The sequence below is a fragment of the Macaca nemestrina genome, chromosome 9 (assembly GCF_043159975.1).
Source record: "Macaca nemestrina isolate mMacNem1 chromosome 9, mMacNem.hap1, whole genome shotgun sequence".
NCBI lineage: Eukaryota > Metazoa > Chordata > Mammalia > Primates > Cercopithecidae > Macaca > Macaca nemestrina.
Genome location: NC_092133.1, coordinates 143,102,662 through 143,124,809, shown reverse-complemented (window position 1 = coordinate 143,124,809; position 22,148 = coordinate 143,102,662). Strand labels below are relative to the sequence as shown.

General features: G+C 46.1%; 1 protein-coding gene across 4 annotated transcripts in view; it reads left to right on the top strand.

Annotated features, from left to right (window-relative positions):
* Positions 1-22,148, top strand: part of LOC105490806 (WD repeat domain 37) — a 121,683-nt gene that overhangs the window by 79,328 nt on the left and 20,207 nt on the right. The window contains exon 14 of one of the 4 annotated variants that reach the window (XM_011756710.2): positions 5,489-5,702. The exons of the other annotated variants lie outside the window; for them this stretch is intronic. Within the exon in view, the coding sequence (XP_011755012.2) occupies positions 5,489-5,572 (84 nt within the window). The 3' untranslated portion in view covers positions 5,573-5,702. Of the gene's footprint in view, positions 1-5,488; positions 5,703-22,148 lie in introns of those variants that run through there. 4 annotated transcript variants of the gene reach the window in all.

Sequence of the window (22,148 nt, the reverse complement as noted above, 5' to 3'; positions counted from 1 at the left end):
AAAGATGGATAAAGTGAGTGCTGATAAGATGGGGGATTTATACCAATATTTTTTGGTAGCATCAGTTTTAAACTCATCATTGAAGAGCCATATTTTATTCACTTCACATATTAGTACTTTTTCCATTTACAAACATGTAGTTTTATTCTAAACTGATTTTCAGGCAGTGTGCACATTTCACAGGAGGAAACACAAAGCCAATTTTGCTCCAAGATAATGTTCTTGAGAAAATGGTCACTGAGGAAGTTGTTGAAAGGCAGTGTGTTACACTGTGTCAGAACTGGGCTGCTTTCAAATACATTTTAGAAATCCCAGCTTTAAAGTAGGAAATGTAATAAGGATTTCATTTGCCAGGTGTGATCATAAAACAATAAAAGTAGTTTTCTAATGTTGCTCATAAACTGGGACTGAAAATCATTTCAAATCCAGGAGACAGTCCAAAAATGGTTATTGAGCAATGGCCACATATTGGAATAAAAATTTTTATTCTCAGTCTGTGTTTTGGGGAAACAGCATTTCATTGCATAGGTGGGTAAGTTCTAGAATATTGGCTAAGCATATAATCATTTTCTAAACTGCATATGCATTGTAAAAGTTTTCTAGCTCCTGAAGTATTATGGAGTTTTCTAACTCCCTAATATAAAAATGTTCTACTGATAAACTTTATTTTCTTTCTTTTTCAGTAATAAAATTAATTGTATATGTTCTCTAACCACTCCCTGTCAGAAGGAGCTAATTTTAGTTTTCCTCTCTTTTGAAACAACTTTATTCTGGTATTCTGGTGTAACAGACAACACGCCAGTCATATTTAAGGTATAAAACGTGATTTCCTTTGACAGGTATTTACCATGAAATCATCCCCACAATCGAAATCATGCACAATCCCCCAAGAAAGTCACCCAGGCCCTTCCGTGTTCCCTGCACTGCCCCTCCTCACCCCCACTCCACCCTTGGGGAAACACTGGTCTACCTTCTGTCACTAGAGATTAATTTGCATTTTCTATAATTTTGTATAAATGCAGTTATACAGTATGTATTTTTTATTTCTTTCACTCAGAAAAATTATTTTGAAAGATTAATTTTATTGCATATTCCAATCTATTTCTTCTCATTGCGAGTAGGATTTTGTTGTGTGGATAAACCAAATTCATCTGTTTACCTGCCGATGAACATTCAGATTGTTTCCAGTTTTTGGCTATTTCAAATAAAGCTGGTATGAACACTTGTGTACAAGTCTCTGTGCTGACATGTTTTCATTCTCCTGGGCGAATTCCTGTAAGTGCTGATTTTTAACTCTGAGAGCCTGCCATACCTTTCCCAATGTGACCGTTCTGGAGACCTCTGGTTTCCATTCCAACATATAAAAGAGCTGGGAAGTCATTTCTCTCTCCCTCACCATAAAAAGGCAAAAAACAGAAAACTGATTTTTCTTAGATCACATCAGAGAGTTGTGGTCACAGGGCAAACTGCTGACCCCAAAACTGGAGAAACAGGCAGATACAGAGAACTGTGGTTTCCGGAAGAGCAGCTGCTGGAGCCAGAAATGGGTAGGAACCCCACATAGGGCCATGGAGGCATTGATGGAGGCTGGGGCTGGCTGTGGAGCGAGGGCTCCCAGATTTCTGGTCTGCTGGCTGCCTCAGTTTCATGGGTTCTACTTCCAGGAGCACCACCAAGTTCCTATGGTGCAGACAGGAGAAGGATCCCCTCCAGTGTGGCGAGGGGAGGGAAGGTGACTAAATTTAGCCAGAGCTTTCTCCCTACAGACCCCACTGTGCAAGGGCAAGGCCTTCTTCACCAGCACATCTGACTTTTGGGGAGGGAAAATCACTTGGCTCCAGCCTCTTAGCCTTCCTGTCTCAGGGGGCAGTACCTTGAGAATAATTTGAGAATCATTTGTGAAGGATGCAGTGTGCAGGCCCCCTGAAAACATGAGACCAAATCATGGGGCTACAGACCCCTCCCCTCCCCTTTCCCTCCCCTGCCCTCCCCTTTCCCTCCGCTGCTCTCCCCTTTCCTTCCCTTCCCTCCCCTTCCCTCTTCCACCTGGCCTCACAACTACAGAGCTCCTGAATAAGGACAACCAAGGGGGCCACAGCTCTGACTCTACTTAAGAAGGAGTTTCAAGGGAAATCAAGACAGTAGGGGAGACAAAAGCAAAGACACCAGAGGAGATTGGAGCCTCTGATTCTTGCAGCTACAGCAGATAATGAGCCCAGCCTTCCTCCTAGACAGAAGCATAAAACCTCACACCAAAGGCCTGCTTACCTCAGTGCCTTCTGCTGAATACATCGTGTTTGGCTTTCAGCTGAAGATGAGAAGGCATGCCAAAAGTCAAAACACAATCTGAAGAGACAAAATATCAGACCAGACTCAGATATGGCAGAGACACTGGAATTAGCAGACATGAATTTAAAAACACCTGTGATGAGTATGCCAAGGGCTTAAGTGGGAAAAGTGAACAAAAGGCAAGAACAGTTGGGCAATGTAGGCAGAGAAATGGAAATCCTAAGAATAAAAAGAAATGCCAGAAATAAAAAACGTTGTAACAGAAATGGAGAATGCTTTTGATTGGCTCTTAGAAACTACACATGACTGAGAAAAGCATCAGTGAACTTCAAGACAGGTCAATAGAAACCACTCAAACTGAAGAGCAAAGTGAAAAAAGAATGAAAAAGGCAGAATGGTATCCAAGATTTTTGTGGCACAATCACAAATGATATAATATGTGTGTTTGGGAATACCAGGAGGAGAAAGAGAAAGGATGAGGAGAAAGATGTAAAGTAATAGCTGAAAATTTTCCAAAATTGATAGGAAAAACCAGACTACAAATCAAGAAAGCTCAGGGAATAAATAACAAGTGGATAAATACCAAGAGACTTGATCAACACTTAGGCGCATTATATTCAAACTGCAGAAAACCAAAGACAAAAAGAAAATCTTGAAAGAAGTCAAGGCAAAAACACTTTATCTATGGAGGAACGATAATAATAATGACATCAGATGTCAGGAACCAATACAACTAAGAAGAGAATGAAGTGAAATGTTTAAAGTCTGGAAAGAAAAGACCATCAGTAAACAATTTTGTGTCCAGAGAATTATCCTGCAAACGTGAGGGAGAAATACTTTCCGAGACAAAAACAGAGGAAATATGTGCATTTATCTGTATCCTGCAGTTTTTAAAAAATTTACCAGTTAGTTATAATCACTTTTAGAATAGGTTCTGTCAGATTTTCTACCTCGGGAAAGTAGCAGTTGGTTTATTTTCTTATTTTGATATACTGTGATGGTGAGAACCCTTAATACAATGTGGGGCCAAAGTGGGGAAGGTGAACTCCATCTTGTTCCTGATCTGAAAGAGAAAGCACTCATTATTTCACCACTAATTAGGATATTAGCGCTATGTTTTCCACAGATGTTCATCCAGTTGAAGGAGTTCTCTTCATTGATTGCTGAAGAGTTATTAACAGAAATGGATGTAGGATATTTTTTCCGATTTTTTGGTGCCTATTGAGATAACCATACTGTTTTTCTTTTATAGATTATTAATGAGATTTATATTAATGGATTTATGAATGTTAAACTAACCTTGCATTTTTGAAGATAAACCCAGTTTTGTCATATTCTACTATTCTTTTTTATATTGCTGCATTTGATTTGCAATTATTTTGTTAAGGATTTTTGTGTCTATGTTCATGAGAGAGACTGGGCTGCAGTTTTCTTCTGAAGTCTCTGTCTGATTTTAGTATCAGTGTAATACAGGCCTCATAGAGTTGGAAAGCTTTCCCTATTCTTCAGTTTTCTGAAAGAGTTTCTGTAGAATTGGTATTATTTTTACCTTAAATGTTTGGTAGAATTCATGAGTGAAGCAATATGGATATGGAGTTTTCTTTGTGAAAAGGTTTTAAACTATAAGTTAAATGTATTAGATATGAGGATATTCAGGTTATCAATTTCTACTTGAGTTAAACATTGACAGCTTATGTTTTTCAAGGAATTCCTTCATTTCACCTAAGCTATTGAATTTATTGGCATAAAGTTGTTCATATTATTCCCTTCTTATCCTTTAATATCTGTGGAATCTATAATAATGTCACCTCTCTCGTTCCTGATACTGGTAACTACGTCTTCCTTTGTTTCCTGATTAATCTGGCTGAAGGTCTATCAATTTTATTGGTATTCTTAATGAACAAAATGTTGATTTATTAATTTTTCTATTTCATTTGGTATTTTATTGTTTTCTGCTCTGATTTTTATTATTTCCTTTCTTCTCATTACTTTTGAGTTTACTTTGTTCTTTTTTCACTTAAGGTGGAAGCTGAGGTCTTTGATTTAAATCAAAGTTAGGAAATTACATTCCGTAGTATATAACTGCATAGATGAGAACTTTTAAAATAGGTAACACATTGTGGGTGTTTTTTGTTTTTTTTTTTTGGTTGTTATTGTTGCTATTGTTTTTAAGTGAAAACATTTTATTAGGAAAAGTCAAGTCACAAAAACATAAAAGTCATCTTTACCAAAACGAAACCATGTTTCATAGCCCTTTATCTTTATGAAACATTGCACAGTTACTTTACAGTTATTTTCTCTTTTCTCGAGAATGGAATGTGTATTTTTCCAATGTAAAATTAAACTTAGAACATCATAATCTGGAGTGGTTGAAATGTGCCTCTATTTGGAAAATGCATGGGGATGATTAATTATCCTAATTCAATGCCATCAGACGCAGCCGTGTGTGCTCAGATAGCTCCTATATCAGGCTTCCCTTTTCCAGCCCATTTGAAAAAAGAGAACAGGGCTGGGTGGTACAGGGCTTGGTACCTTTCCATGAGGCCAGGGTGTCCTGGTGGCAAGGCTCTTAGCAAACCTCTCCTCCCAGCCACGACAGATTTTCTTCTCTTTCCTGCCTTTCTGCTGCTGCTGTCTGTCCCAGGTCACATGCTATCCTCAGCAACGGAATCATTTAATGACGCTCCAGCCTCTGGCTTTACTCTTCTCTCCTTGTAGATAAGTTTGTTTATGAAAGGTGTTATTTTCTTACCCACAGCGAAAATGTCTTGAGGGACTGATTAATGATATTCCTAGCCCAAACTAAAACAGGCTGAAGCAGTGTCGTCCTTCCATTTCTTTTCATTTTTTGGCTGAAGTCGTATGCTTGCGTTGTTACTTTTAGCTTCACTCCATGGTTTTGCAGCATCTTTTAAAGTCACATGTGGGCTTGAGCGCACTCTGAACAAGGGAGGACCACACCGTTGCCCTTCCTGGGTTAGGCCCCTCCAGCAGGCACTGAAGGTATCTCCAGTTCTCGCGTGGCTACTTCAGGGAAGGGTGAAATGCCGACCATGGCGGACACAGCAGGCCTGCAATAGAGATTGCCCAGGAATCGCCAGTATCCCCTGCAAGGAACTCACTCCGTGTTTGATATATTTAGGAAGCAGTATGTATTTCCTGTTAATTTGCTAGTTCGCGGTTATGTTCTGTATTTCAGAGATTTCCAAATGTGCCAGAAAAGAGGAACCCCTCAATAATCCATCCAAGTAACGACTGCCTGTGGGATGAAGAACCCATTTAAAATGGTGTCTCTTCCAGCAGCTCTGTAAATGACTGGATGCCCTGGAGAGTGGGTTCAACGCTGGCAGAAAACAGTGCATGACTAGGGCTGCCCTCCTGCGTGAGTGACCGGAGGGGCCCGCACAGCTCTCCTGAGTGAGCGACCGGAGGGGCCGCAGCAGCTTTCCTCAGTGAGCGACCGGAGGGGCCGGGGCAGCTCTCCTGAGTGAGTGACTGACCGGAGGGGCCGGGGCAGCTCTCCTCAGTGAGGGACCGACCAGAGGGGCCGGGGCAGTTCTCCTGAGTGAGTGACTGACCGGAGGGGCCGGGGCAGTTCTCCTCAGTGAGCGACCGGAGGGGCCGGGGCAGTTCTCCTGAGTGAGTGACTGACCGGAGGGGCCGGGGCAGTTCTCCTCAGTGAGGGACCGACCGGAAGGGCCGGGGCAGTTCCCCTGAGGGAGGGACCGGAGGGGCCTGCACAGCTCTCCTGAGTGAGTGACTGACCGGAGGGGCCGGGGCAGCTCTCCTGAGCGACCGACCGGAGGGGCCGGGGCAGTTCCCCTGAGGGAGGGACCGGAGGGGCCGGGGCAGTTCCCCTGAGCGACCGACCGGAGGGGCCGGGGCAGTTCTTCTGAGCGACCGACCGGAGGGGCCGGGGCAGCTCTCCTGAGTGAGCGACCGGAGGGGCCGGCCGGGGCAGTTCCCCTGAGGGAGGGACCAGAGGGGCCGGGGCAGCTGTCCTGAGTGAGCGACCGGAGGGGCTGGGGCAGTTCCCCTGAGTGAGCGACCGGAGGGGCCGGCCGGGGCAGTTCCCCTGAGTGAGGGACCGGAGGGGCCGGGGCAGCTGTCCTGAGTGAGCGACCGGAGGGGCCGGGGCAGTTCCCCTAAGTGAGCGACGGACCGGAGGGTCCCGGACAGCTGTCCTGAGTGAGCGACCGACCAGAGGGGCCCGGACAGCTGTCCTGAGTGGGGCGATCCTCCCTGCTCATTTTCTAAGGAAGGAGCCTCACCAGACCCCAAAGACCACTCCCAAGTGTGCCTTCAGACATAGTCTCTGCTATTTTTTTAAACTAATATTTAAATGTTACCAACATCTATGAAGCAAAAGGTTTAAAATTCAGATTTTTGACTTTTCTTGTAAATATTAGAATACCAGACAAAACCTGGCCAGCATCTCCACCTTGCAACTGGGTGGAGCTGCAGAGGGGCCACAGTGTCTAGATACCTGAGCCAGGACCAGGTCAGCACCGTCCTTAACCGCCCGGCTCCTGCAGGAATTTGAATTTGCACCCTATGAAACGCATGCTGGCCACTTTCTAAATTTTCTCTCTGAGCCAACTTCTGTGCAGAGCTCCAGACTCTGCCACCTGGATGTCATGGATGTCCTGGATGGCAGAAACTCATGATGTCAACATTTATTTTTCCACAGCATTTTATTATGACAATTTTCAAACCTACAGAAAAATTGAAAGATTTTTTCAGTGAAAGCCCGTATTTCCACCACTTAACTTTATGATAAACATTTTACATTCCTGTTCTATCACATATTCATCTATTCTCTAGCCCTCTTCTAAACCATTTTGTTTTATCTTTAGATGTTAGTTTTTAGGGCAATTTTAGGCTTACAGCAAAGTTGAGCAGAAAATGCACAGTTGTTGCATATCCCTCTGCCCCCACACATGCATGGCCTCCTCCACCGTCAGCATCCCCCATCAGAAGGTGCATATGTTACAATAGAAGAGGCAACACTGTCACATCATTATCACCCCAAATCCACAGTTTACATTAGGGTTTACTCTTGATTTTGGACATTCTTTGGGTTTAGAGAAATGTGTAATGACATGGATCCATCATTTTAGTATCATATACAGTAGTGCCACTGCTCCAAAGAAATCTCTGTGCTCCACCTATTCATCCCTCCCTCTCCTCAGCCTTGGCAGCCACTGATTTTTTAAAAAATTACCTTCACTTATAGTTTTGCCTTCTCCAGAATGTCACAGAGTTGGAATCCTACAGTATGTAGCCTTTTCAGATTGGCTTATTTCACTTTGCAATATGCATTTAAGGTTCTTGCATGTCTTTTCATGGGTTGATAACTCATTTCTTTTTACTACTGAACCATATTCCATTGTCTGGATGTCGCAGAGTTTATCCATTCACCCACTGAAGGACATCTTGGTTACTTCCAAGTTTTGGCAATTATGAATAAAAATGTTCTAAACATCTGTTTGCAAGTCTTTATGTAGACATAAATTTTCAACTTCTTTGGGTAAGTACCAAGAACAGCAACTTTTGGATTATATGGTAAGAGTATGTTTAGTTTTGTAAGAAATTGCCAAACTACCTGATGTGGTTTGGCTGTGTCCTAACCTGAATGTCATCTTGAATTGTAACTCCCACAATTCCCATGTGTTGTAGGAGGAACACGGAGGGAGGTGATTGAATTACGGGAGTGGGTCTTTCCTGCACTGTTCTCATGATAGTGAATGGGTCTCAAGAGATTTGATGGTTTTAAAAAGAGGAGTTCCCCCTGCACAAACTCTCTCTTTGTCCACCAGCATCCATATAAGACTTGCTTCTCCTTGCCTTCCGTTATGATTGTGAGGTCTCCCCAGCTTTGTGACACTGTAAGTCCATTACACCTCTTTTTCTTCCCAGTCTTGGGTATGTCTTTATCAGCAGCATGAAAACGGACTAATATGCTACCTTTCAAAGTAGCTGCACTATTTTGCTCTCCCACCAGCAGCGAATGAAGGATCCTGTTGCTCCATATCCCTGCCAGCATTTGGTATTGTCAGTATTTTGGATTTTGGCCATTGTAATAGGTGTATGGTATTATCTCATTATCTCATTGTTTTAATTTGCAATTCCTTAATGACATATGATGATGAGTATCTTTTCATGTGCTTACTTGCCATCTGTATATCTTCTCTGGTGAAGTGTCTGTTCAGACCTTTGGCCCATTTTTAAGTTGGGTTATTTTCTTATTATTGAGTTTTAAGAGTTCTTTGTATATTCTGGATAACAGTCCTTTATCAAATGTGTCTTTTGCAAGTACTTTCTCCTAGCCTGTGGCTGGCTCCAGGATCTGTAGTGATATCCTCTGTTTTGTAATTTTGGTGATTTGTACCTTCTGTTTATCTTTGTCAGCCTAGCTAGAGGTCTATCAATTTTATTGGTTTCTTTTTGGGGTTGTGGGGATGGAGAAGTAGCTTTTTGTCTCATTGATTTTCTCTCTTATTTTCCTTTTAAGTTTAATTAATTTCCATTTTAATCTTTGTTATTTCCCCTTTCTGCTTGTTTTGGATTTACTTTGCCTTTTCTAATTTCTTGAGGTAAGAACTTAAATGACTGATTTGAGATCTTTCTTCTTTTCTAATACAGATGTTATGTGCTATAAATTTCCCTGTTGGAATTGCTTTAGTGATATCCCACACATTTTGGTGTGTTTATTTTAATTTGTATCTGATTCTATGCATTTTAAATTTCTTTTAAAACTTTCCATTTGACCTATGGTTCATTTAGAAGTATGTTGTTAATTTCAAGTGCTTGGATGTTTTCCTGTTCTTTCTGCTATTGATTCTAATTTTGCTATTCATTTGTTCCACTGTGGTCAGAGAACATACTGCATGATTTCAGTTATTTAACATTTCCCAAGGTTTGCTTTTATGGCCCAGGATATGTTCTATTTTGTTACAAGTTCAATGAGTACATACAAAGAATCTGTATTCTGCTGTCATTGGATGACATTGGATTCTGTAAAATTCAATAGATCTCATTGACCAATGTTGCTCACTTCTTTTATATTTTTGATGAATTTTTTTCTTGTAGTTCTATAAATTGTTGAAAGTGGGGTGATGAAATTCTCAATATAATTGTGGATTTGTCTATTCTTTCACACTTGTTTTGCTTCCTGTATTTTGAAGCTCTGTCATTTGGTGCATGCACATTTAGGATCATTATGTCTTCTCATTTATCCTTTTATCGTCATGTAATGTCCCACTTTATCCCTAGTAATTTTATTTGCCCTGAAGTCTACATTTTTAAAATATAGCTACTCTGGCTTTAATATTTTATTTTTTTCTTTTCTTTTCTTTTATTCTATATTTTGAAACAGTGTCTCTCTCTGTCACCCAGGCTGGAGTGCAGTGGTGCAATCATGGCTCACTACAGCCTTGAACTCCTGGCTCAAACAATCCTTTTGCTTCAGCCTCCCTAGTAACTGGGACTACAGGCATGTGCCACCATGCTTGGCTTGCTTTTTTAAATTAATATTTGCATGATATATCTTTTTCCATCCTTATCCTTTTTGTTTCAAGTTAAGAAAAAAGATAAATGTGTCTAAAGTGAGTTTCTTGTAGGCAGCATATAGTTGGGTCAGGTTTTTAAAAAATTCATCCTGCCAATTCCTGACTTTTAATTGCTATATTTAGACTAATTACATTTAAAGTAATTATTGATATGTTAGGACTTAAGACTGTTGTCTATTTGTTTCCTTTATCATTTCTGTTTTCTTGCCTTCTTGTATGTTGTTTGGACTTTTTTTTACAATTCCATTTTGACTTATTTGTAGTGTTTATGAGTATATTGTTTCATATAATTTGTATTAGTTGCTCTAAGTATTACAATATACTTACACAACATCACAATCTACTGGTATCAGTATCTATCTTAGCACTTTGAGTGAAATGTACAAAACTTACTTTCAATTAGTTCAATTTCTTTCTACTTTTAAAGTATTGTTATGAGTATTGCTCTGACAATAAAATTGTCTCAAGTATTTGCTCTGCATACGTCAACTACCACATCGGATGGTTTTCTCATTTTTGCTTCAACCATCAAATATGATTTTAAAAACTCAGGGAAAAGAATAGTGTGTGCTATTTATCCCTATTTTTACCTATTTATATGTTCTTCCTTCTTTTCTGAGGTTCCAAATCTCCTCTTGCTCTAATTTCCTTTCTGTTTGGAGAGCTTCCTTTAGCCACATTTTAAGTGTAGGTCTACTAGCAACACATTCCTTTATATATTTTCATCTGAAAACATCTTTATTCCTCCCTCATTCCTGAGGGATATTTTTGCTGGATATAAAATTTAGGGTTGACAATCCTTTTAGCACTTGAAAACTGTTGTACCACTTTCTATTGGCCTCCATGGTTTCAGATTAGAAATCTGCTATATTTGAGTAAGTTTTCCACTATTGGTAATATGCTGCTGCTTCTTGGCTGCTTTTAAACATGTTTTTATTAATTTGTAGTCTTTAGAAGTTTAATTATGATGTGTCTTGGCATGAATTTCTTTGGGTTTGTCTTGCTTGGGACTTACTGAGATTCTTTAGTCTTTAGGTTTATGTCTTTTGCCAAATTTGGGCAATTTTCAGCTATGATTTCTTTGAATCATTTTCTCAGCCCCACACACTTTCTCCTGACCTTCTGGGACTCTGATGGCATGACTTTTGATTTTTGTTGTTGTTGTTGTTATTTTCCCATTGGTCCTTGAAGCTCAGTTCATTTTTTAAAAATCTATTTTTTTCTCTGTTGGTCAGACTGTGTAGTTTCTATTGTTCTATCATGAAATTCACTGATCCTCTCTTTTGTGTATTTATTCTGCCATTGAGCTCATGCATTGTTTTTTTTGTTTCAGTTGTATTTTGGGGTTCCATAATTTCTGTTTAATTCTTTTTTTATCTTCTATTTATTTGCTGAGTCTTTCTCCTTTTTCACTTGGTTCAAGAGTATTTGTAATTGTTATTGTCTTTGAGTGGGGGGCGATTCTGGTCCTGCAGGAGGGCACCTCCCATGCCGCTTGGTGTTGGCAGAATGCTCACTGTTTGCTAGTGCCACTCAGAAGAGTGGAGTGCATTTCCTCGAGTCTCCTGGTGCTTCTCAGTTTTGGGAGGTGGCTGAGAAAACCCGAGCTGCAGGGTGGACAGTGCTTCCCCAGGCCTCATGGTGTGTGTAGGGGGAGGAGGGAGACCTTGGGCTTGTGAGGGGGAGAACATTTCCCCAGGTCACCTGGTGTTGATGGGCCCTCTCTATCCTTGCTGGCACCCAAGGGGGCGGGCATGGTTTGTGGTGGAAAGTTCTTCCAGCGCTGCCTGTTGGGCCCTGGGCCAGAAAGGTTTTCCTGTGCTGCCTGGTGCCTGTAGCTCTCCTGCTCAGTCCCTGTCTGTGTCACCTGATTCCTGCTGGTGTTGCCCGCTGGTGCTTTCTTGAGCCACTGGTGCCCATGGATATGGGGTGGGACGTTGGGCCCATGGGTGGGGAGTGCTTTCTGGACCACCTATGCCAGAGGGGCTCCTGGTTGTTCCCAGCTGATGTGCCTGCTGGGGCTAGAGGCGCTTCCCAGGGCTGCTTGCTGGTGCTCAGCGGGTGTCAGTAGACCCCAGGACTATGGGTGGAGACTCTGCCAGACCACCCAGTGCTGCAGAGGCTCCTGGCTGACCTCTGCTGGCACCATGGGCAGAGCAGAAAAGTATTCAAGAAAGGTTGGGCTGCCTTCTGCTGCTTGGTGGGGTTGAGTAATCTGGAGGTCTGGGCCTGGGCTGCCTTCTGCCCCCAGGTGGGGGTGGGAGCACTGAGATGCTGCCCTTCCTCAAGTCCTCGGGTCCCCTCCACAATCTGGTCTCCCCCTCCCACCTGTCAGACGCTTCCTCTGACTGTCACCTTGTGGGAGGAGCAGGGAGGGAGGAGTCTGTGCCTCCTTGTCAGAATCAGAAGTTGTTAAATCTTAACAGTGTCATAGGAGGAAAAGAAGTTTTAAATTTTGATGAAATCCAAATAATCAACTTTTTAAAAAGCCTTTAACAACTCTCTGTCTCCTGTGCAGGGGTTGTCAAACTTTTCTTAAAGGGTTAGATAGTGAATATTTTAAGCTTTGCGGGCCATGTGATATTGGCTGGAAGTGTTTGAGTGCCGTGGTAGCATGAATGCAACCATATACAGTATGCAAATGAGTGGGTGTGGCTGCATGAAAGCCACTATAGACAATATGCAAATGGTGGGCGTAGCTGTGTCACAGTAAAACTTTATTCAGATAAACAAGCCATGGACTGGGTGTGGTGGCTCATGCCTGTAATCCCAGCACTTTGGGAGGCCGAGGTGGGCAGATCACCTGAGGTCAGGAGTTTAAGACCAGCCTGACCAACATGGTGAAACCCCGTCTCTTCTAAAAATACCGAAAACATTAGCCGGGCGTGGTGGATCCCAGCTACTCAGGAGGCTGAGGCAGGAGAATTGCTTGAACCCAGGAGGCAGAGGTTGCAGTGAGCCGAGATTGGGCCGCTGCACCCTAGCCTGGGCAAGAGAGAGGCTCCATCTTGGGAAAAAAAAAAAAAAAAGCTGTGGGTTGGATCTGGCCCAGGGGCTGTGGTTTGCTGACCCCTGGTCTGTAGGATAAAGTGGGGTGCGGCAGTCGATACCCCCATGATTGGACCCCTGCAGTCTCTGTGGCTCTACCCAATTGCATGCTGACCTGAAGTCCTTCGTGCATTAGGCTGTGGACCGTGTGCCTGGAACAGACTGTCTCCCTCTCCCCAGCCTTTCTGTGGACCACGGGCCTGGGACAGGCTGTCTCCCTCTCTCCAGCCTCCTTCTGGAGAGAATGTGACTCACACTTTAAGATTCATCCTAAAGATCAGGCCATTATCAACCTTTCTGACCCCTCTGAAGTTGACACTCCCTCCAGACGTGTACTGCAGTGTCTGTAATATTTTACTGTCATCGTTTGTTATATTTTTACCATGATAGAGACTGTGGACCTATTGGGAACCATGTCTCTCTCCCGGTGTTACACCTCACTTGTCGTAGCACTGACTGAAGAAGTGCTGACCTTGTGTTCCATTCAGACTTAGTTAAAAAGAAAATGCTTGTCGGGTGACTGGAGGAGGACGGTTCTTAAGCGAGTGGAACTTGGCCTGGTGGCGTTGCCTAAAGCTGCTGCCCTTCCTGGGCTTCTGCATCTCATGCTCATCTCACAGGTTCCTGCCCCTCTCACCTCACCGGCCTAGGAGATGAGCGGCCTCCATCCCTTACAACCATGCACAGGATGGCAATTCCCCACAGAGACCGTCCTTTCCCCTCGATCCTAACTCAAAGCATAGGCAGTTTTCCCTGACTCAGTATGTCTTCTGCATAGGGTGTTAGGGGCTAGTTATCTCCTCAGTAATTTTCTCTATATCTTGATAAAAAGGTTAATACACAAAAGCAGCAACCACCATTTTTCAGCTTATACATTGTCAGTAGCCTCTCTTCCACCATATAACCTCACACTTAGAGGCATTACATTCCCATGGCGCGTCCTAGGCACAGTCTGTCTAGCCTTAGAAAGCTAACGTCGTCTTAACCTCGCGGCCACAGCCACCAGCTGTGAAGACCGGGGCCGCGGGAAGCTGAAGTGTGGCGAGTGGGTTGCTATGGCAGTTATCAGCACTTTCAAATATCACAGGGCGGAAATTGCTTTGCTCAGCAGTGTCCGTTTTTAATCTGCACATTAGTCCTTTCTGCAAATCAGTGCCTGGTAGGAAACTGATCTGCTGTTAGATTGAGTGGCTCCAGAGTCCTTCTTTGTGGAGGGGGAGAGATAAGGGAGAGGGACAGTTCCCAACAGTCTCTGCCTCTTCTGCCACCATGGATTCCGCTGACAGGAAAGGCCTTCTCGCCGCTCATGAGCCTGTGCGTCCTGAATAGGCTGGGATGAGAGCTGCTGGGCGGCACACACAGAGGGCACAGGCCACTCGATCATGGTTGGCTTTGTCCTGAGGCTCCCTTCCTGGGGCTGCTTCCCTCCTGATTCGTCCTCAGACAGGTGGTCCCCTCCTGACTTCGCTCCATCACACACAAACATGCACACACGCGTGTACACATGCACACATGCGAGCACACACAAACGAGCACACACATGAGGACACATACATGCACATGCATGCACCACACAAAATGCACATACGTACACACGCACCACACAGCACACCCATGTGAGCATGCACATATGAGCACACACACCACATACATACATGCCTGTGAGCATGCACAGAGGTGTCCACACACCACACACATGCACACGTGTGAGCACACACATGTGCACACACATGACAGGCACCCTTGGCACTGCTCTCTGCTCCAGCTACGGAAGCCCCTGCCCCTGCTTTGATGGTGTGGTTGTGGTGCACAGAAATAGCGAATCCAGTATCTGCCTGAGCCCAGGGCAGAGGGGCATGAAGGACAGACACCCAGGTGTGAGTGAGTGGGCATGTGGCCATCTGGGTGCATGTGCTGCTGAGCATGGAGGGCCAACGGATCCACATGTGACAAGTGGAGCGCTGAGGTGGGCCTGGGCGCTTTGTGGTGAAATTTGCAAAGGTCTTTGTGAGACAGGAGGGAGCCCTGGGGAAGAGGCCCTGGAGCACCATGTGTCCTAGAGGGGGGGTCAGAGATGGAGGCTGATGGTCACAGGAGAGAGGAAGAGGGCAGAGTGAGGAAGGATGGGGAAGAAGAGAAGATGGAGTACACCAGCCGAGCCCATGAAGGCCGAGGTGGGCGTGCAGAATCATTTTCTACCTTCACAAGACGTTCTCTATGAGAAGCACCAGTAGAGCAGTGAGGCTGTTTCCTGACAGCAGCACTGGGCTCTCTTAGTTATTCACGAAGTCCTGGACCCAGAGGGACTGAGTCCATGGAGCTCCTCCCCAGTCCCTCATTTCCTCCTGGGGCGCTGGAGCCTGGTGAGCCAGGCGTGGCCATGACCTCTGGGACGAGTCAGTAAATCTGGAGCTTCCCACATCCATCTGTGGCACAGAGGGAGCCATCTCTGGACACTACCAGAATGTGGTCAGAACCCAAAAGCCTCATGAGCAGGGGTATGGAGGGGAGACAAGAGTTACTACTGCCTTTATCAGCCACTCCATCATGCATCAGGTAGCACCATTCATACCTTGTCCGGAGAATGCAGCCTTGCGGCTTGTTTGCAAACAACAGTGCTTGTCCTGTGAGTCAGCGCCTCAAAATATGAGTTGATTTCAGGTTCTGAAATATTTCTTACGTTTTGGTTCAGGAGTTTTAGTGAAATAAAAGATGGGTCTAGTTTGAACTGGTTCAACAGGTAATCACAAGTTGAGCTGATTCATCTAGAAAAAGATGACTTTCTGGGCTCTTTCATGCTTTAGTTTGGTTCACAACCTTGTTAGACATTGACAGAGGAACCCAGTGAGGGTTGCTGTGAATAGGAGAGTGTGTAACCTGTGTGGCATGCAGCCCTCTCAGCTAAACATGGACCTCGACGCCCTTCCTACTATAGCAGCCGCAAGCCAGAAACATCAGCCACTGTCTCTGGAAAGCGCCTGGCTGTTTGGGTCTCATCTCTCTCCAAGGTTTGATGGGTGATTCAGTCAAGTACGAGTGCTGTTCACGGGAGCCTTCCAGGCGTGGGGCACTGTGCCGCTTCTAAGCATGTAAGAGCAGGGCCCAGGACTGCGCCCCGCATTGACCCACCTTTATTTTTTGCTTTGTTTTGTTTAATTAATTAATTAATTAATTAATTTATTTATTTTTTGAGACAGAGTCTCACTCTGTCGCCCAGGCTGGAGTGCAGTGGCACCATCTCAGCACACTGCAAGCTCCGCCTCCTGGGTTCATGCCATTCTCCTGCCTCAGCCTCCCGAGTAGCTGGGACTACAGGTGTCTGCCACCATGCCCGGCTAATTTTTTTTGTTTTTATATTTTTAGGAGAGACAGGGTTTCACCGTGGTCTTGATCTCCTGACCTCGTGATCCGCCTGCCTTGGCCTCCCAAAGTGCTGGGATTATAAGTGTGAGCCACCGCACCCAGCCTATTTTTTTTTTTTTTGAGACAGGGTCTCACTGTCATCCAGGCTGGACTGCAGTGGCATGATCTCAGCTCACCTCTGCCTCCCAGGTCCAAGCGATTCTCCTGCCTCACCCTCCCAAGTAGCTGGGATTACAGGTGCCTGCCACCATGCCTGGCTAATTTTTATACTTTTAGTAGAGATAGAGTTTCACCATGTTGGCCAGGCTGGTCTTGAGAACCCCTGACCTTAGGTGATCTGCCCGCCTTGGCCTTCCAAAGTGCTGAGATTACAGGTGTGAGCCAGGGCACCCAGCCTGACCCACAGTTGATGGTGCACCATGCACTTCAATGCATCAGTCGGGTGTCACCGTTGGAACTGCAGAAACTTTTATCTGGAGATGTAAATGGAAAAGGGATTGAGTGTCCTGAGAGCCTTCTGCACAGGCGCAGCTCCAGTCTCAGTCCACATTCCATGGCTGATCACAGAACCCGCCAGGAGCTGTCCTCAGGAACAGTGTGTGTCCAGTGTATCCCGCCGCGCCTGACCCAGAAACTCCGTGATTTTATGTCCTCTATCAAGCAGAAAGAATTCTCCATGGTTGCTATTGTTTAAAACCTATGGCTCCTGATTAAAAAATCATGAGCATGCCGATAGCAGAGCTGAGCCCTCGCTTTAAGGAGCTGAGGATCCAGCATCTGATGCTCATGCAGGAGGCAGGGGTTTCCCCAGAACTGAGGGGTTCAGGCGCTGGAAGGCCCAGCAGAGCCAGACCACGTGTGCCCCACGGCACACCGCAGTGAACCACAGAGCAATGACTCTCTTTGAAACAGAACCATGAGGAAGAGGCAGAAGCTTCCTAACTCAGTCTCTCCTGGAATCCAACTTAAAAAGAGTCCTGCCCGGCCTGCACCCACTGTCAGCGCACTCCCATGCGTGCACACAGGGGTAGACAGTCACGGCTTCTGCACTGGAGCACTGACACCTTGCAGAGGAGCGACTGAGCTCACAGACCCACTTGGAGACATTAAACGTTGGCTTGGGCAGAGAATGAATCAGGAGCTCCTGACCACCCCAGTCTGATTCTCCAAAGCTCTGAGAGTAGGCATTTGTGCTGACCGGCAGTACCCGGAGGGCTGACATCTGTTGCCTGCAAGGATTGGCGAGGAAGCTGGACAACTTTCAAGTACATCTAACAGTCATGGCAAGTCTAATGCTGGTAAATGGTGCAGAATCAGTCATGAAGTCCAGTTTTGGTCCAGTTATAAAACCTCATATTCCTGACTAAGGAAGCCAGAGGTAAAGGGACAATGGTCTCTTTCTTCCCCCGAAGTTATTGCTTTTAGCCGGTAAACCAGAGACCATATGAGAAAGAGAAGAAAAGGTTTTCTCGGAGGTCTTTCTGGTGTGCAAGGCCTGCCTAGACAAAATGTGGTTCAAACTCAGCCAAAAATGTTCATAGAAGACACTTTGGGATCATTGTTTTTTTCCTGCCTTTTTGGAGGGGGGGGAAAAAAGAATTGCTTTGTTTTGTGAATATATGTACATATTAGGTATAAAAAACATGTAGGTTTCGGTTTGTGTTCAAAGACTTCCAGTGAAACTGCAATAGTCCAGATTGCCCTGTGTTGTTTTTCAAGGAAACACTCACGTGGCCTGTGCAGGGCGACATCGTAGGGGCCTGGGGTGGGAAAGGCCAACACCACCATGCACCCCCACCCCACTGGCGTCTCTATCCTTCCCACGGGCCCTGCCTGCCTGACTCAGACAAGGGCCGGCCTCGGTTCTGGCTGGAAAGAAGTCAGCGGTTCCCTTCCCACGTAGTCCTCCTGTACATCTTCCTTCTGTCTTTCCTCTCTTCTGTGCTGTTCTCAGTTTCCCATTGTTCTAATCGCCCCTCTCTTCTCTTCCCCGGGGCTCTGGCTCTCCGGGTCCCCCTCTGGCCTCCTCACTCTGGTTTATCTCCCTTGCCTGCACTTGCCTGGTTCTCACATTTCATCCCACACAGAGCACCCGATGGCCTTCCAGCCAGCGTCAGGGAGCAGCGCAGGGGCGCGAAACCCTGGAAAAGTGAACAGAAGCTCCCGGGGAGCTGCCTGCCGTGCACCTTTGCAGATCTTCAAAGACGCTCACCAGTGATGCCAGGACAAAACACTTTGCAAACTTCTCTTCCAAGAACAAACCTTTACCAGACTTATTACCTTTAGTTAAAAAGCCAGTATTTTAACTTTTTCTACCTATTGATTTTCTATCTGTCGATAACTTCTTATCAGGACAGTGTCCTGAGCAGTACAGGAAAATCTGTACTTATACAGGAAATTATAGAAATTGTAGAATTTTCTGAGAAATAGGAAAATCTATATATTGGCGAAAGCTGCTGTGTGAGTTTCCCGGGGCTGCTGTCACAAATGAACACAAACTCACAGGCTGAACACAGGTTTGTTATTTCACAGTCTGTGGGTTAGAGTCCGACGCGGTGTCCACTCAGCGATAGCCGGGCTCCTTCCAGCAGCTCTGGGGAGATGCCGTTTCTCTACCCTTCCAGCCTCCAGGACCTCCTTGCGGGCTCCTCCCCATCCTCACAGCCACAGGCAGCCCTGCCTGCTCCATCCTTCCCTCGTTCCGTCTCCCTCGGCCTCTCTCTTCTGCAAGCTTCCATGGAAGGGTCCTTGAGGTTACATGGGGTACACCCAGATGATCTGGGACAGCCTCCCTATTTCAAGGTGGGCTGAGTAGCTACCTCCTTTCCCTGAAGCTTTAATCCCTCACCATGGAGCATTATGCAGTCACGGGGCCCAGGATGGGGACGAGGATGTTTTTGAGGGACTATGACTCTGCCTAGCGCAGTTGGTATAAATCTTAGATTATGCTGAAATAAATTCCTTTTCATGACCATCATATGAACCAAACTCATCATATAATGTTTGAAAAGATCACTGTAGCTTTAAATTATTTTGTGTGCTTGTAACATGTTAACATCTGCTAGGCTTTGTAATAACTCTTTCATCTTTAACCATTCTCTAAAAATGTGTTTTCTAGCCTGTATTAGTTCTCTTTTTTTCTCTCCAAACCAGATAACAGTTGTTTAGCAGGAGAAGCTTTTCTCTGGGTCTCAATCTGCATGTCTCTAAAATGAGATTTTTAGACTTCCTGCCAATTTGTCATAAACATCAGAGTGATAAAATGTGGTCTCTGTCGCAAAGAAATTTGCAAATTTCAGGGGAGATAAGAGATCTCCCCAAATGTTGAGAAATTTTGCAAAATTGCTAATATTTTCATTTGACCTCGTTATGGAAATATCAGTGTTCAATGGCGTGTAGTTCATATCCAATAATTTACCTACAAATGTTAGCCCAGGTCAGGACCTGCCCTTTCTAGGAAGGCCTGAGCCGTCATTGGAGTGCGTGTCAGTGCAGGCCGGGGAGTGGAGGAGCAGTGGGGCTTTCACCCGCTGCATTCGTACATGGCTGCAGCAGCTGCGTGGTTACTGGGTTGTTTGGGAGTTTCGCAATTTCTAGTTCTTCCTGAGGGATTGTGCGGGATTCCATCTCACCCCCATGCAGTGTGACATTTGGGAACCAGACAAGCTGTCTGTTGGGTTAGAAGGCGCCCAGGGGAAGATCCATGGACAACCCTTCACCTGGGGATTTAAAATCTACATTAAAGAAACCGTCTTGCGGCCCTTGAGATGCATACCTGGTTTTATGGCCAGAGCAGCGTCCGCACCTCCGTCTCTCTCTGTGGGCTCTCCCACCATGAGTGCTTCCTCATCTCATGGAGGCCCTCCCTGGTTCCCAGGGGCCCTCCCTCTGCCCCCAGCCGCGTGGCCTCTTTTCCAGATTCTTCTCTGTAACCTGCTATGGTTTCCGCAGAGGCGCCCCACCTGCCTGCCATGGAGGGCCCTTCCTGCCTCCCCTCTGATCCCATCAGGACAGACCTGGAGCTTGTCAGTCACTTATGCCCTTTCCTGTCCTGCATCCGAGTCATCTGCTTGGGTCTCCAGCTACCCTGGGGATGTGGAGTGTTGGGGATGAGGACAGGGCTGCCTGACCCCAGCCATCCTCAGGCTCCACCCCATGTCCCCAGGGCAGGCTGGGCCCTGTGGCTGTGCCCCCTCGGGTCCTGTGTCCCCAGGGCAGGCTAGGCTCTGTGTCTGTACCCCCTCGGGTCCCATGTCCCCAGGGCTGTGCTCTGTGGCTGTGCCCCCCGAGTCCCCAGGACTGAGCTCTGTGGCTGTGCCCCCCGGCTCCCCTCCAGCACTGCATGGTGCTGTCATTGGCCTGTCAGTGCCATGGCAGTTTGTTTTGAAACATGCCCATCAACAGCCTCTGTTAAAACTGCGGGGAGCTGCCCAGGCTTTTGATGCCCCGACTGAAGGAACCGCAGGCCTGCCTGAGCCTCATTCATTAACTTTTTCCACACTGTTTAGAAGCACAGAGAGACTCATCAGCTCAGTGGCAAGAGTTTCGTTTCTGAGCCTGAGAAGCATGTTTGTTGCTGCATCTGATTTCCTTCAATAAACATGAGAGCACGTGGTGGTGAGACAGGTCAGGGACTCCTGCTCCAAGCAGGGTCTGGAGAAGAGGTGACTGTCACACAGCACTGATGGCAATGCTCACGCTGCACACGCATGTCCTCAGCAGGTCCGTGTGTGTGCGTGTTCTCCTGTGCGAAGGGAGCCACCTTTTGAGGGTCCCATGGCTGTTTGTGCAGATGCCTTCTAGAGGAAAGGGCCCCTGGGGTCTGTGATGTGCATCTGAGGAACTGGGCTCCCCTGGGGCAGGGGTCCCAGGAGGTCATCTTCTCGCTCCTCTTTCTTTCTCTTCTCACTTTGCTCTCAAGGTTGGGGCACTGGGGGGTGCAGCCACGTCTTCACAGCCCTGCTGTGGGGGTGACCTTGGGCAGAAGAGGCCGCGTGGGTGCTGGAGCCAGCTGTGGGTCCCACCCCATTGCCGCCATCAAGTGACCACAGCAATCAGCACATACCCCGAAAGCACCTTGACCATCATTACCAGCAGAACACACTTGAGAGAGAGCTTAGCATCACAACACGCTCACCACAGAGGCGAACGGCTCCCGAGTGATCCCACGTGCGTGTGTGCAACATGTGTGCACATGAAACAGGGAGAGAGACAGAGACAGAGATAGGCAGGGAGAGACAGAGATAGGGAGAGACAGAGAGAGAGAGGAAGAGACAGAGAGACAGAGATAGTAAGATACAGAGAATCAGAGACAGAGTTAGGGAGAGACAGAGAGAGACAGGGATAGAGAGAGATGGGGAGAGATAGAGAGACAGAGACAGACGGAGAGACAGAGAGACACAGAGAGAGACAGGGACAGGAAGAGATACAGAGACAGAGACAGGGAGAGACATCTAACTCTAAATGTGGCAGAGGCTGGTGGGTGCGATCAGGGTCGGGGGGTGTGTGGGGGTGGCGAGCGGAGATGCTGGAGTCTGTGTGGGAAGTGAATGACTTACTAAGTTCAAAGACGGGAATGGAAAGTCCCCTGTATGGAGAGGCTGCTGTTGACTTGCAGGTTGACAGCTGACTTCTCTTTCATCTGCCACAGCCCCTGTGAAGGGACTAGTCACCATTTTTTCACTGAAACTTGTGCAGGCAAATCATGGGGAGAGGAAATGGCCATCTGGGGGTGAGGGGAGACTTGGAGAAAACCAGGCAGAGCTCTTGGGTTTTGAAGCACAGGGGAGCTTCCTAGACTTTTCAGAGGAGGACCAGTGTGTTGTGGTTATTTCTGAGGAAGGACCATCTTCACCAGCTCATCCAGGATGGAGGGTG